This window comes from Bombina bombina, chromosome 6, assembly GCF_027579735.1.
Source record: "Bombina bombina isolate aBomBom1 chromosome 6, aBomBom1.pri, whole genome shotgun sequence".
Taxonomy (NCBI): Eukaryota; Metazoa; Chordata; class Amphibia; order Anura; family Bombinatoridae; genus Bombina; species Bombina bombina.
The window spans coordinates 467,100,894-467,117,902 of NC_069504.1; the positions used below are offsets into that span (position 1 = coordinate 467,100,894).

General features: G+C 41.9%; 1 protein-coding gene across 1 annotated transcript in view; it reads right to left on the bottom strand.

The window, feature by feature from the left end:
- KLHL3 (kelch like family member 3) overlaps positions 1–17,009 on the bottom strand; it is a 277,645-nt gene that overhangs the window by 184,840 nt on the left and 75,796 nt on the right. The window contains exons 5-6 of the mRNA XM_053719291.1: positions 8,940–9,102; positions 7,285–7,394 (exon numbers count right to left, since the gene is read on the bottom strand). Of these exons, the coding sequence (XP_053575266.1) occupies positions 7,285–7,394; positions 8,940–9,102 (273 nt within the window). The remainder of the gene's footprint in view (positions 1–7,284; positions 7,395–8,939; positions 9,103–17,009) is intronic.

Sequence of the window (17,009 nt, forward strand, 5' to 3'; positions counted from 1 at the left end):
GCAAAAGAGGGGGGGAGAGAGAGAGCAAAAGAGAGGGGGGAGAGAGAGAGCAAGGGGTGGAACCGCTGTACTGCAAAAATTGGCCCGTGTACACGGGCTTTAGGACTAGTAGTAAATATTGAAGTCCACAAAAAAGAGAATCTTTGCTTGAGAGCGCAAAGTTAGCAGGGATTAGGGGACACCCTTTAAAAATTAAATACTGTAGTCAAAGCAAATGTGATTCAGTGGTGTAGTGAAGGGGAGCAGAGAGGAGAATTTTTCCTGAGCACTGGTCAGCTCAACACACAGATGCGCCGCATCTGCTGCTCATTCACAGACGGTTATATGAGCTAGCACATTTGTGAGCAGGCAACCACAGTGCAGTGGAAAGTACGCAGATTATAAAAAGGTAAATATGCAAAAAGACTACTTAAAACCAAAAAAATCGATGCTTACTGAACATTTTTAAATGAAAGCATAATATTTTGAATTTTATTTTTTCTCCAAAAACCATTAAAATGCACCTTTAAGTTTAAGATGCTGTTCAGCTGCTCCTCTGCAGACCTGAAGTTCCCAATTTTAGTACAAAAGCATAGCTGACATTTTCAGGCAAATTTGCAGCATTTATATGTGCACAACACAAACATTGTATTTCTGTTTGTTGATCACATTTATTGACACAAGATATTGACAGTTTAAATGATTACAATGATCAAATATGGATTTTAAATCTATCTTAAATTGTCTGAAAATGTCAACAGGCTATATTATGGCAATGATAGAGCCTTTGTTGCTATGCCTGGTAATACGTTTGTCGATACTGAAGACACAACTAAATAAATGTGTTCATTGGTATACTCAGCATTTTTTAGGACTTTGTATTTTAAATATGGATCATATACTCTGATGTAAGCTTCATTGTATAGACCAGTGATGGCGAATTTTGGCACTCCAGATGTTTCAGAACTACATTTCCCATGATGCTTAGGCACTCAAGTCCAGTCGAGAATCATGGGAAATGTAGTTCTGAAACATCTGGAGTTTCAAGCTTCGCCATCACTGGTATAGACCCTTTGCGTTGCCACTATTACCTTGAAAAGAAAGAACATTACGAGAATGTCTTTTGAGCTTGCACTTTACCACTACTGTTTTGGTCAATGTAAAGATAACATAATTTATGCTTACCTGATAAATTTATTTCTCTTGTAGTGTATCCAGTCCACGGATCATCTATTACTTGTGGGATATTCTCCTTCCCAACAGGAAGTTGCAAGAGGATCACCCACAGCAGAGCTGCTATATAGCTCCTCCCCTAACTGTCATATCCAGTCATTCGACCGAAAACAAACAGAGAAAGGAGAAACCATAGGGTGCAGTGGTGACTGTAGTTTAATTAAAATTTAGACCTGCCTTAAAAGGACAGGGCGGGTCATGGACTGGATACACTACAAGAGAAATAAATTTATCAGGTAAGCATAAATTATGTTTTCTCTTGTTAAGTGTATCCAGTCCACGGATCATCCATTACTTGTGGGATACCAATACCAAAGCTAAAGTACACGGATGATGGGAGGGACAAGGCAGGATTAAGCGGAAGGAAGTACTGCCGGAAGAACCTTTCTCACAAACACAGCCTCCGAAGAAGCAAAAGTATCAAATTTGTAAAATTTTGAAAAAGTGTGAAGCAAAGACCAAGTCGCAGCCTTGCAAATCTGTTCAACAGAGGCCTCATTTTTGAAGGCCCAGGTGGAAGCCACAGCTCTAGTAGAATGAGCTGTAATCCTTTCAGGGGGCTGCTGTCCAGCAGTCTCATAGGCTAGGCTTATTACGCTCCGAAGCCAAAAGGAAAGAGGTTGCCGAAGCTTTTTGACCTCTCCTCTGTCCAGAGTAAACGACAAACAGGAAAGATGTTTGACGAAAATCCTTAGTAGCTTGTAAGTAAAACTTCAAGGCACGGACTACGTCCAGATTATGTAAAAGACGTTCCTTCTTTGAAGAAGGATTAGGGCACAACGATGGAACAACAATCTCTTGATTGATATTCTTGTTAGAAACCACCTTAGGTAAAAACCCAGGTTTGGTACGCAGAACTACCTTATCTGCATGAAAAATCAGATAGGGAGAATCACAATGTAAGGCAGATAGCTCAGAGACTCTCCGAGCCGAGGAAATAGCCATCAAAAACAGAACTTTCCAAGATAAAAGTTTAATATCAATGGAATGAAGGGGTTCAAACGGAACTCCTTGAAGAACATTAAGAACCAAGTTTAAGCCCCACGGGGGAGCAACAGGTTTAAACACAGGCTTAAATCTAACCAAAGCCTGGCAAAATGCCTGGACGTCTGGAACCTCTGCCAGACGCTTGTGCAAAAGAATAGACAGAGCAGAAATCTGTCCCTTTAAGGAACTAGCTGATAATCCTTTGTCCAAGCCCTCTTGGAGAAAAGACAATATTCTAGGAATCCTAACTTTACTCCATGAGTAAGTCTTGGATTCACACCAATAAAGATATTTACTCCATATCTTGTGGTAGATTTTCCTGGTAACAGGCTTTCGTGCCTGTATTAAAGTATCAATGACTGACTCGGAGAAGCCACGCTTTGATAGAATCAAGCGTTCAATCTCCATGCAGTCAGTCTCAGAGAAATTAGATTTGGATGATTGAAAGAACCTTGTATCAGAAGGTCCTGTCTTAGAGGCAGAGTCCATAGTGAAAAGGATGACATGTGCACTAGGTCTGCATACCATGCTCTCTCCTGTTTGATTTTGGCAATCAGTCGAGGGAGCAGAGGAAACGGTGGAAACACATAAGCCAGGTTGAAGAACCAAGGCGCTGTTAGCGCATCTATCAGCGTCGCTTCTGGGTCCCTGGACCTGGATCCGTAACAAGGAAGCTTGGCGTTCTGGCGAGACGCCATGAGATCCAACTCTGGTTTGCCCCAACGATGAATCAACTGAGCAAACACCTCCGGATGGAGTTCCCACTCCCCCGGATGGAAAGTCTGACGAATTAGAAAATCCGCCTCCCAGTTCTCCACGCCTGGGATATGGATTGCTGACAGGTGGCAAGAGTGGTACTCTGCCCAGCAAATTATTTTTGAGACTTCTATCATCGCTAGGGAACTCCTGGTTCCCCCTTGATGGTTGATGTAAGCCACAGTCGTGATGTTGTCCGACTGAAATCTGATGAACCTCAGTGTTGCTAACTGAGGCCAAGCCAGAAGAGCATTGAATATCGCTCTTAACTACAGAATATTTATTGGAAGGAGTTTCTCCTCCTGAGTCCACGATCCCTGTGCCTTCAGGGAATTTCAGACTGCACCCCAACCTAGAAGGCTGGTATCTGTTGTTACAATTGTCCAATCTGGCCTGCGAAAGGTCATACCCTTGGACAGGTGTACCCGAAACAACCACCAGAGAAGAGAATCTCTGGTCTCTTGATCCAGATTTAGCAGAGGGGACAAATCTGTGTAATCCCCATTCCACTGACTCAGCATGCATAATTGCAGCGGTCTGAGATGAAGGCGCGCAAATGGCACTATGTCCATTGCCGCTACCATTAAGCCGATTACCTCCATACACTGAGCTACCGAAGGGCGCGGAATGGAGTGAAGAACACGACAAGCATTTCGAAGTTTTGATAACCTGGACTCCGTCAGGTAAATTTTCATTTCTACAGAATCTATAAGAGTCCTTAAGAAGGAGACTCTTGTGAGTGGGAATAGAGAACTCTTTTCCTCGTTCACTTTCCACCCGTGCGACCTCAGAAATGCCAGAACTATCTCTGTATGAGACTTGGCAACTTGAAAGCTTGACGCCTGTATCAGGATGTCGTCTAGATACGGAGCCACCGTTATGCCTCGCGGTCTTAGAACCGCCAGAAGTGAGCCCAGAACCTTTGTAAAGATTCTCGGGGCTGTAGCCAACCCGAAGGGAAGAGCTACAAATTGGTAATGCCTGTCTAGAAAGGCAAACCTTAGAAACCGATGATGATCTTTGTGAATCAGTATGTGAAGGTAGGCATCCTTTAAGTCCACTGTGGTCATGTACTGACCTTCTTGGATCATGGGTAGGATGGTCCGAATAGTTTCCATTTTGAAAGGTGGAACTCTGAGGAATTTGTTTAAGATCTTTAGATCCAAAATTGGTCTGAAGGTTCCCTCTTTTTTGGGAACCACAAACAGATTTGAATAAAAACCCTGTACTTGTTCCGTCCACGGAACTGGATGTGTCACTCGCATAACTAGGAGGTCTTGCACACAGCGTAGAAATGCCTCTTTCTTTATCTGATTTGCAGATAGCCTTGAAAGATGAAATCTCCCTTGTGGAGGGGAAGCTTTGAAGTCCAGAAGATATCCCTGAGATATGATCTCCAACGCCCAGGGATCCTGAACATCTCTTGCCCACGCCTGGGCGAAGAGAGAAAGTCTGCCCCCTACTAGATCCGTCGCCGGATAGGGGGCCGTTCCTTCATGCTGTCTTAGAGGCAGCAGCAGGCTTTCTGGCCTGCTTGCCTTTGTTCCAGGACTGGTTAGGTTTCCAGGCCTGCTTAGATTGAGCAAAAGTTTCCTCTTGTTTTGAAGCGGAGGAAGTTGATGCTGCACCTGCCTTGAAATTTCGAAAAGGCACGAAAATTAGACTGTTTGGCCTTTGCTTTGGCCCTGTCCTGAGGAAGGGTGTGACCCTTACCTCCAGTAATGTCAGCAATAATTTCCTTCAAACCAGGCCCGAATAAGGTCTGCCCCTTGAAAGGAATGTTGAGTAATTTAGACTTCGAAGTCACATCAGCTGACCAGGATTTAAGCCATAGCGCCCTACGCGCTTGGATGGCGAATCCGGAATTCTTAGCCGTTAGTTTAGTCAAATGAACAATGGCATCAGAAACAAATGAGTTAGCTAGCTTAAGTGTTCTAAGCTTGTCAATAATTTCAGTCAATGGAGCTGTATGGATGGCCTCTTCCAGGGCCTCAAACCAGAATGCCGCCGCGGCCGTGACAGGCGCAATGCATGCAAGGGGCTGTAAAATAAAACCTTGTTGAATAAACATTTTCTTAAGGTAACCCTCCAATTTTTTATCCATTGGATCTGAAAAAGCACAACTGTCCTCAACTGGGATAGTAGTACGCTTTGCTAAAGTAGAAACTGCTCCCTCCACCTTAGGGACCGTCTGCCATAAGTCCCGTGTAGTGGCGTCTATTGGAAACATTTTTCTAAATATAGGAGGTAAGGAAAAAGGCACCCCCGGTCTATCCCCCTGCTAATAATTTCTGTAAGCCTTTTAGGTATAGGAAAAATATCAGTACACACCGGTACCGCATAGTATTTATTCAGCCTACACAATTTCTCTGGTACTGCAACTGTGTTACAGTCATTCAGAGCAGCTAATACCTCCCCAAGCAACACACGGAGGTTCTCAAGCTTAAATTTAAAATTAGAAATCTCTGAATCAGGTTTCCCCGAATCAAAGATGTCACCCACAGACTGAAGCTCTCCGTCCTCATGATCTGCATATTGTGACGCAGTATCAGACATGGCCCTTACAGCATCTGCGCGCTCTGTATTTCTCCTAACCCCAGAGCAATCGCGCTTGCCTCTTAATTCAGGCAACCTGGATAATACCTCTGACAGGGTATTATTCATGATTGCAGCCATGTCCTGCAAGGTAATCGCTATGGGCGTCCCTGATGTAATTGGCGCCATATTAGCGTGCATCCCCTGAGCGGGAGGTGAAGGGTCTGACACTTGGGGAGAGTTAGTCAGCATAACTTCCCCCTCGTCAGAATCTTCTGGTGATATTTCTTTTATAGTTAAAGACTGATCTTTACTGTTTAAGGTGAAATCAATACATTTAGTACACATTCTCCTATGGGGCTCCACCATGGCTTTTAAACATAATGAACAAGTAGTTTCCTCTGTGTCAGACATGTTTAAACAGACTAGCAAGCTTGGAAAACACTTTAAACAAGTTTACAAGCAATATAAAAAACGTTACTGCACCTTTAAGAAACACAAATTTTGTCAAAATTTGAAATAACAGTGAAAAAAGGCAGTTACACTAACAAAATTTTTACAGTGTATGTAACAAGTTAGCAGAGCATTGCACCCACTTACAAATGGATGATTAACCCCTTAATACCCAAAACTGAATAATAAAAGACAAAAACGTTGTTTTTTTTTTTTGTTTGTTTTTTTCAAACAGTCACAACAACTGCCACAGCTCTACTGTGGCTTTTTAACTCCCTCAAAAACGACTTTGAAGCCTTTTGAGCCCTCCAGAGATGTCCTGGATCATGCAGGAAGAAGCTGAATGTCTCTGTCAGTATTTTTAGCTGCACAGAAAAACACTAAAATAGGCCCTTCCCACTCATATTGCAACAGTGGGAAGCCTAAGGAAACTGTTACTAGGCCAAAATCAAACCAGCCATGTGGAAAAAAACTAGGCCCCAATAAGTTTTATCACCAAACATATGTAAAAAACGATTAAACATGCCAGCAAACGTTTTAAAATACACTTTTATAAGAGTATGTATCTCTATTAATAAGCCTGATACCAGTCGCTATCACTGCATTTAAGGCTTTACTTACATTACTTTGGTATCAGCAGTCTAGCAAATTCCATCCCGAGAAAAATATTTTAACTGCACATACCTTATTACAGGAAAACCTGCACGCTATTCCCCCTCTGAAGTTACCTCACTCCTCAGAATATGTGAGAACAGCCATGGATCTTAGTTACTTCTGCTAAGATCATAGAAAACGCAGGCAGATTCTTCTTCTAAATACTGCCTGAGATAAACAGTACACTCCGGTACCATTTAAAAATAACAAACTTTTTATTGAAGAATAAACTAAGTATAAAACACCACACTCCTCTTACGACCTCCATCTTGGTTGAGGCTTGCAAGAGAATGACTGGACATGACAGTTAGGGGAGGAGCTATATAGCAGCTCTGCTGTGGGTGATCCTCTTGCAACTTCCTGTTGGGAAGGAGAATATCCCACAAGTAATGGATGATCCGTGGACTGGATACACTTAACAAGAGAAAAATATACACAATTGAGAATTGTCTTCAGTTTTTAAAGGAATTAAATGTGCGTTTCAAATCCCTTTAACATAAGTGTTGAGTTATCTCCTAATCTATGATACAAATAAAAAATACTTTAAGTAATTGCTAACTAGCCATTTATACAGCAAAAATGATTCAAACTATTAGCATTTCTTATCTGTATAATGTTGTAGCTATAAATTGCCAGACTAATGTGTGCTATATTTTTACAAGAATATAGTATCATTTACAATATTACCTTTTCTTCAGAAGAAACTGTGAGTTTGTCACTAGAAATTAAAGTACAGACTTCATCCAAACTCAGATTAAGAAATTCATCTCCTAACATGACTTCTGGAAAATGCTGCTCTGTTCAAGAAAATTGTAAAGATAAAATCTTGTTACAGCTAGTTTGACCTGGAAGAATGTTACTACAGGAATTGTAGATAGATACAGATATGAAAACACAAGCTGCACAACCAAGGCAGTTAAGTAGTAAGATGCCTTTACCCAAGGTCACCTGATACATGTGGTCATGTGATACAATACTTATAAAGGGCTAGATTACAAGTGGCGCAATAACTTCTGTGTGCGAGCGATATCAGTTTTTTTTTGGCGTTTTGGGCACCAGAGAGAGAGAGAGAGTGAGAGAGATACACAGAGACAGAGAGAGACAGAGATTTTACCAAAAAATCCTCAGATATATATAGAAATATCTATTTAGCAAAACATAGTTTAGAACATATTCTTCTATGTAAGGAATATTGGAATGTGAAATATGCATAATTCATGCTGGATCTAGCGCTCTTAGTTTAAACGCGATCAAGTTAGAGCCAAAGTATAGATGTCAGGGTTTTTTTTTCAGTTTGTGTGCTCCATTGAAGTCTATGGGAAGAATCTGTTAACGAGGTCACGATATCCAAAGTCCAACTCTTTGCTTGCATCTTTTTTTGCTTTCAGACTCTTATACGCTCGCTACCTGGCGCACACAATAACAGTAACTTCTAGCAAAGTTTACGCTCGAGCAGGAGCGCTAAATACCGCCAACTTGTAATCTATCCCAAAATACAATGCAATTTGACTGCCCAGTATAACTAGATGCTGCTTATTGACAGACATGTTATATTAGTTTATGCAAAGCAAAGTAATAATGCTCCTGTGTGTTTGCAAAACAATATTGGAAAACATTCATTTTTACATTTGTTTACTTTGATGAAAATACAAAATAATTATCTGTACTTCTCTCTGCACTTTCAATTAAAATAGAAAAATATGAAATCAGTATATATAAATACTAGCCATAAACATGAAGTCTTCTGTATTGATTATCAGATTATATATATATAAAATATATATATAAAGGAATTCTAGCAAATTACATAGAGTACTATTTCAGAACAAGCAATAATAAAGAAAGATTGCACAGCAGCATTTAAAACGTGAATGGAAGTATTTTGCTATGGAAATCTAATGGGTAAATTACTCCAGGTAAATGTTATCAAATCTCTGGCACTTGGAGTCCTGTGTAAGATGGATGTATGTGACCTACTGTTGTATGCTCACCTCAGCCACGTTTTCCTGGACACTTATGAGTTATACATGTTGCGGGGTGTGCAGGTAGGAACATGAATTTAAACCCTGGAAAGCACACAAATTGTGTCATTCATGTTCCTCTCTGCACACCCTGCAACATGTATAACTCATAAGTGTCCAGGAAAACATGGCCGAGGTGGCAACCCTGCTTGTGCTGTCAAATGAAAACTATGTGAAAGTCGATACAAAACTAAGTTTACAATTTTTAAATCTACACATAAGTAAGTTTTACACTGGGCAAACTATTAAAATAAAAAGAAGGAATAAATCTTTCATCTCAATTAGTAAAAGAATGCCAGTGTGTATGAATCATTATCTTACCTGCATATGAATTGGCCTGATTTAGAAGCTCTGTACATGCGTGCACATCAGCAAAAGCCCTTATACCAAGACAATTTGTGGGATGGAGCTGTGACTGAAGAAAGTCGCAGCAGTTTTCCCTCACATCCATCAACTGCAACAAGCTTGCAGCTGGCAAGAGAACCTGTTCGGGACAAAATCAGATATAATCAATATTTTTTTCTCTACAGTAAAAATAAATAAATACAACTTTGTATTATTAATAAATGACTTGCAAGAAAGGCCCTGATGTACAGAGGTTTAACAGCAAATTCTTTGGAATGCATCACATATCAATCTATAGGAGGAGGATTTATAGCTTATATATGGACAAGCCAGAAAACTGATACACATGTCCCTTTAAGACATCAATGTACTAATTGATAAGAATGGGCCTAAGAAAAAATCTTACATGGAAAACAACTGTAGTTATTATGACCCCAATCTTTATATCTTTTCAATAATTTTAAGGCTAATTGTATGGAAATTACAGAATTCTAAAGAGCCAAGAAATCCAGTTTTTTTATGATTTAGATAAGAGTGTACAATAAAAAAACACCCTTCCAGTCTATTATCAATATTACTTTGTTCTCTTAAAATCATTTGCTGAAAAGCAGGTAGGTATTCCCAGGAGAGTACACGGGTAGGGAGCACTATATGGCAGCAGTTGATTTTAACAATGTTTTACACTTTCAAACACTAGATGGCAGCAGTGCAACTAAGTATGTTCTTCAACAAAGGATACAAGCTCTATAAAACAAGGTAAATGCAGTAGACGGCATTGAATACAGAGTTCTTTAAACAGTGTTTGCATGAAAAGCATATGAATAGAAATGTAATAAATTATTTTGAATACAATTTTACTATTTGAAAAGAAAAAAAAAAATCTTACTCCCCTACCCCCCAATTATCAGCACATTTGTCTCAGTCTAGATTTAAGCTTCCACCAGTCAGTACATGATTGCAGATCGCACATGCATGTAAAATAATATTTCTCACGAATGGCGGCATTAAGGGGGCATGCACAATAACACTGCCATTCTCATAAGTGCACGCATTGTGGGGGAGCGCATGCTCAAACTTCATCTCACTGGTAGAAATTAAAGAGCGCATGGATGACAGCTATGCACACTATACATATATATATATATATATAAAGCATCAAGTAGGATGAGGAGACAGACAGTGACTCTAAATAACAGAATTTATGTTTACCTGATAAATTACTTTCTCCAACGGTGTGTCCGGTCCACAGCGTCATCCTTACTTGTGGGATATTCTCTTCCCCAACAGGAAATGGCAAAGAGCCCAGCAAAGCTGGTCACATGATCCCTCCTAGGCTCCGCCTTCCCCAGTCATTCGACCGACGTAAAGGAGGAATATGCATAGGAGAAATCATATGATACCGTGGTGACTGTAGTTAGAGAAAATAATTAATCAGACCTGATTAAAAAACTAGGGCGGGCCGTGGACCGGACACACCGTTGGAGAAAGTAATTTATCAGGTAAGCATAAATTCTGTTTTCTCCAACATAGGTGTGTCCGGTCCACGGCGTCATCCTTACTTGTGGGAACCAATACCAAAGCTTTAGGACACGGATGATGGGAGGGAGCAAATCAGGTCACCTAGATGGAAGGCACCACGGCTTGCAAAACCTTTCTCCCAAAAATAGCCTCAGAAGAAGCAAAAGTATCAAATTTGTAAAATTTGGTAAAAGTGTGCAGTGAAGACCAAGTCGCTGCCTTACATATCTGATCAACAGAAGCCTCGTTCTTGAAGGCCCATGTGGAAGCCACGGCCCTAGTGGAATGAGCTGTGATTCTTTCAGGAGGCTGCCGTCCGGCAGTCTCATAAGCCAATCGGATGATGCTTTTAAGCCAAAAAGAGAGAGAGGTAGAAGTTGCCTTTTGACCTCTCCTTTTACCAGAATAAACAACAAACAAGGAAGATGTTTGTCTGAAATCCTTTGTAGCCTCTAAATAGAATTTTAGAGCACGAACTACATCCAAATTGTGCAACAAACGTTCCTTCTTTGAAACTGGATTCGGACACAAAGAAGGCACGACTATCTCCTGGTTAATATTTTTGTTAGAAACAACTTTCGGAAGAAAACCAGGTTTAGTACGCAAAACCACCTTATCTGCATGGAACACCAGATAAGGAGGAGAACACTGCAGAGCAGATAACTCTAAAACTCTTCTAGCAGAAGAAATTGCAACCAAAAACAAAACTTTCCAAGATAATAACTTGATATCAACGGAATGTAGGGGTTCAAACGGAACCCCCTGAAGAACTGAAAGAACCAAATTGAGACTCCAAGGAGGAGTCAAAGGTTTGTAAACAGGCTTGATTCTAACCAGAGCCTGAACAAAAGCTTGAACATCTGGCACAGCCGCCAGCTTTTTGTGAAGTAAAACAGATAAAGCAGAAATCTGTCCCTTCAAAGAACTTGCAGATAATCCTTTCTCCAAACCTTCTTGAAGAAAGGATAGAATCTTAGGAATTTTTATCTTGTTCCATGGGAATCCTTTAGATTCACACCAACAGATATATTTTTTCCATATTTTATGGTAGATTTTCCTAGTTACAGGCTTTCTAGCCTGAACAAGAGTATCAATGACAGAATCGGAGAACCCTCGCTTTGATAAAATCAAGCGTGCAATCTCCAAGCAGTCAGTTGGAGTGAGGCCAGATTCGGATGTTCGAACGGACCTTGAACAAGAAGGTCCTGTCTCAAAGGTAGCTTCCACGGTGGAGCCGATGACATATTCACCAGATCTGCATACCAAGTCCTGCGTGGCCACGCAGGAGCTATCAAGATCACCGATACCCTCTCCTGTTTAATCCTGGCTACCAGCCTGGGAATGAGAGGAAACGGTGGGAACACATAAGCTAGGTTGAAGCTCCAAGGTGCTACTAGTGCATCCACTAGAGTCGCCTTGGGATCCCTGGATCTGGACCCGTAGCAAGGAACCTTGAAGTTCTGACGAGACGCCATCAGATCCATGTCTGGAATGCCCCACAATTGAATTATTTGGGCAAAGATTTCCGGATGGAGTTCCCACTCCCCCGGATGAAATGTCTGACGACTCAGAAAATCCGCTTCCCAATTTTCCACTCCTGGGATGTGGATTGCAGACAAGTGGCAGGAGTGAGTCTCCGCCCATTGAATTATTTTGGTCACTTCTTCCATTGCCAGGGAACTCCTTGTTCCCCCCTGATGGTTGATATACGCAACAGTCGTCATGTTGTCTGATTGAAACCGTATGAATTTGGCCTTTGCTAGCTGAGGCCAAGCCTTGAGAGCATTGAATATCGCTCTCAGTTCCAGAATATTTATCGGGAGAAGAGATTCTTCCCGAGACCAAAGACCCTGAGCTTTCAGGGGTTCCCAGACCGCGCCCCAGCCCACCAGACTGGCGTCGGTCGTGACAATGACCCACTCTGGTCTGCGGAAGCTCATCCCTTGTGACAGGTTGTCCAGGGTCAGCCACCAACGGAGTGAATCTCTGGTCCTCTGATCTACTTGTATCGTCGGAGACAAGTCTGTATAATCCCCATTCCACTGACTGAGCATGCACAGTTGTAATGGTCTTAGATGAATTCGCGCAAAAGGAACTATGTCCATTGCCGCGACCATCAAACCTATTACTTCCATGCACTGCGCTATGGAAGGAAGAAGAACAGAATGAAGTACTTGACAAGAGCTTAGAAGTTTTGATTTTCTGGCCTCTGTCAGAAAAATCCTCATTTCTAAGGAGTCTATTATTGTTCCCAAAAAGGGAACTCTTGTTGACGGAGATAGAGAACTTTTTTCTACGTTCACTTTCCACCCGTGAGATCTGAGAAAGGCCAGGACAATGTCCGTATGAGCCTTTGCTTGTGGTAGAGACGACGCTTGAATCAGTATGTCGTCCAAGTAAGGTACTACTGCAATGCCCCTTGGTCTTAGCACCGCTAGAAGGGACCCTAGTACCTTTGTGAAAATTCTTGGAGCAGTGGCTAATCCGAATGGAAGTGCCACAAACTGGTAATGCTTGTCCAGAAAGGCGAACCTTAGGAACCGATGATGTTCCTTGTGGATAGGAATATGTAGATACGCATCCTTTAAATCCACCGTGGTCATGAATTGACCTTCCTGGATGGTAGGAAGAATTGTCCGAATGGTTTCCATTTTGAACGATGGAACCTTGAGAAATTTGTTTAGGATCTTGAGATCTAAGATTGGTCTGAATGTTCCCTCTTTTTTGGGAACTATGAACAGATTGGAGTAGAATCCCATCCCTTGTTCTCCTAATGGAACAGGATGAATCACTCCCATTTTTAACAGGTCTTCTACACAATGTAAGAATGCCTGTCTTTTTATGTGGTCTGAAGACAATTGAGACCTGTGGAACCTTCCCCTTGGGGGTAGCTCCTTGAATTCCAGAAGATAACCTTGGGAGACTATTTCTAGCGCCCAAGGATCCAGAACATCTCTTGCCCAAGCCTGAGCGAAGAGAGAAAGTCTGCCCCCCACCAGATCCGGTCCCGGATCGGGGGCCAACATCTCATGCTGTCTTGGTAGCAGTGGCAGGTTTCTTGGCCTGCTTACCTTTGTTCCAGCCTTGCATTGGCCTCCAGGCTGGCTTGGTTTGAGAAGTATTACCCTCTTGCTTAGAGGATGTAGAACTTGAGGCTGGTCCGTTTCTGTGAAAGGGACGAAAATTTGGTTTATTTTTAGCCTTAAAAGACCTATCCTGAGGAAGGGCGTGGCCCTTACCCCCAGTGATATCTGAAATAATCTCTTTCAAGTCAGGGCCAAACAGCGTTTTCCCCTTGAAAGGTATGTTAAGCAATTTGTTCTTGGAGGACGCATCCGCTGACCAAGACTTTAGCCAAAGCGCTCTGCGCGCCACAATAGCAAACCCTGAATTTTTCGCCGCTAATCTAGCTAATTGCAAAGTGGCGTCTAAGGTAAAAGAGTTAGCCAACTTAAGTGCTTGAACTCTGCCCATAACCTCCTCATAAGAGGATGCTTGATTGAGCGACTTTTCTAGTTCCTCGAACCAGAAACACGCTGCTGTAGTGACAGGAACAATGCATGAAATTGGTTGTAGAAGGTAACCTTGCTGAACAAACATCTTTTTAAGCAAACCCTCTAATTTTTTGTCCATAGGATCTTTAAAAGCACAACTATCTTCTATAGGGATAGTGGTGCGTTTGTTTAGAGTAGAAACCGCCCCCTCGACCTTGGGGACTGTCTGCCATAAGTCCTTCCTGGGGTCGACCATAGGAAATAATTTCTTAAATATAGGGGGAGGGACAAAAGGTATGCCGGGCCTTTCCCATTCTTTATTTACAATGTCCGCCACCCGCTTGGGTATAGGAAAAGCTTCGGGGGGCACCAGGACCTCTAGGAACCTGTCCATTTTACATAATTTCTCTGGAATGACCAAATTGTCACAATCATCCAGAGTAGATAACACCTCCTTAAGCAGAGCGCGGAGATGTTCCAATTTAAATTTAAATGTAATAACATCAGGTTCAGCTTGTTGAGAAATTTTTCCTGAATCTGAAATTTCTCCCTCAGACAAAACCTCCCTAGCCCCTTCAGACTGGTGTAAGGGCATGTCAGAACCATTATCATCAGCGTCCTCATGCTCTTCAGTATCTAAAACAGAGCAGTCGCGCTTTCGCTGATAAGTGGGCATTTTGGCTAAAATGTTTTTAATAGAATTATCCATTACAGCCGTTAATTGTTGCATAGTAAGGAGGATTGGGGCACTAGATGTACTAGGGGCCTCCTGAGTGGGCAAGACTGGTGTAGACATAGAAGGGGATGATGCAGTACCATGCTTACTCCCCTCACTTAAGGAATCGTTTTGGGCAACATTATTATCAGTGGTATCATTGTCCCTACTTTGTTTGTCACATTTATCACATATATTTAAATGGATAGGAACCTTGGCTTCCGAACATACAGAACATCGTCTATCTGATAGTTCAGACATGTTAATAGGCATAAACTTGGTAACAAAGCACAAAAAACGTTTTAAAATAAAACCGTTACTGTCTCTTTAAATTTTAAACTGAACACACTTTTTTACTGAATATACGCAAACGTATGAAGGAAATGTTCAAAATTCACCAAAATTTCACCACAGTGTCATAAAGCCTTAAAAGTATTGCACACCAAATTTGAAAGCTTTAACTCTTAAAATAACGGAACCGGAGCCGTTTTTACATTTAACCCCTATACAGTCCCTGGTATCTGCTTTGCTGAGACCCAACCAAGCCCAGAGGGGAATACGATACCAAATGACGCCTTCAATAAGCTTTTTCAGTGGATCTGAGCTCCTCACACATGCATCTGCATGCCTTGCTTCTCAAAAACAACTGCGCATTAGTGGCGCGAAAAACAGAATTTATGTTTACCTGATAAATTTCTTTCTCCAACGGTGTGTCCGGTCCACGGCGTCATCCTTACTTGTGGGATATTCTCCTCCCCAACAGGAAATGGCAAAGAGCCCAGCAAAGCTGGTCACATGATCCCTCCTAGGCTCCGCCTACCCCAGTCATTCGACCGACGTTAAGGAGGAATATTTGCATAGGAGAAACCATATGGTACCGTGGTGACTGTAGTTAAAGAAAATAAAATATCAGACCTGATTAAAAAAACCAGGGCGGGCCGTGGACCCGACACACCGTTGGAGAAAGAAATTTATCAGGTAAACAAAAATTCTGTTTTCTCCAACATAGGTGTGTCCGGTCCACGGCGTCATCCTTACTTGTGGGAACCAATACCAAAGCTTTAGGACACGGATGAAGGGAGGGAGCAAATCAGGTCACCTAAATGGAAGGCACCACGGCTTGCAAAACCTTTCTCCCAAAAATAGCCTCAGAAGAAGCAAAAAGTATCAAACTTGTAAAATTTGGTAAAAGTGTGCAGTGAAGACCAAGTCGCTGCCCTACATATCTGATCAACAGAAGCCTCGTTCTTGAAGGCCCATGTGGAAGCCACAGCCCTAGTGGAATGAGCTGTGATTCTTTCGGGAGGCTGCCGTCCGGCAGTCTCGTAAGCCAATCTGATGATGCTTTTAATCCAAAAAGAGAGAGAGGTAGAAGTTGCTTTTTGACCTCTCCTTTTACCTGAATAAACAACAAACAAGGAAGATGTTTGTCTAAAATCCTTTGTAGCATCTAAATAGAATTTTAGAGCGCGAACAACATCCAAATTGTGCAACAAACGTTCCTTCTTTGAAACTGGTTTTGGACACAGAGAAGGTACGATAATCTCCTGGTTAATGTTTTTGTTAGAAACAACTTTTGGAAGAAAACCAGGTTTAGTACGTAAAACCACCTTATCTGCATGGAACACCAGATAAGGAGGAGAACACTGCAGAGCAGATAATTCTGAGACTCTTCTAGCAGAAGAAATCGCAACTAAGAACAAAACTTTCCAAGATAATAACTTAATATCAACGGAATGTAAGGGTTCAAACGGAACCCCCTGAAGAACTGAAAGAACTAAATTGAGACTCCAAGGAGGAGTCAAAGGTTTGTAAACAGGCCTGATTCTAACCAGAGCCTGAACAAAGGCTTGAACATCTGGCACAGCTGCCAGCTTTTTGTGAAGTAATACCGACAAGGCAGAAATCTGTCCCTTCAGGGAACTAGCAGATAATCCTTTGTCCAATCCTTCTTGAAGGAAGGATAGAATCCTAGGAATCTTAACCTTGTCCCAAGGGAATCCTTTAGATTCACACCAACAGATATATTTTTTCCAAATTTTGTGGTAAATCTTTCTAGTCACAGGCTTTCTGGCCTGAACAAGAGTATCGATAACAGAATCTGAGAATCCTCGCTTCGATAAAATCAAGCGTTCAATCTCCAAGCAGTCAGCTGGAGTGAAACCAGATTCGGATGTTCGAACGGACCCTGAACAAGAAGGTCTCGTCTCAAAGGTAGCTTCCAAGGTGGAGCCGATGACATATTCACCAGATCTGCATACCAAGTCCTGCGTGGCCACGCAGGAGCTATCAAGATCACCGACGCCCTCTCCTGCTTGA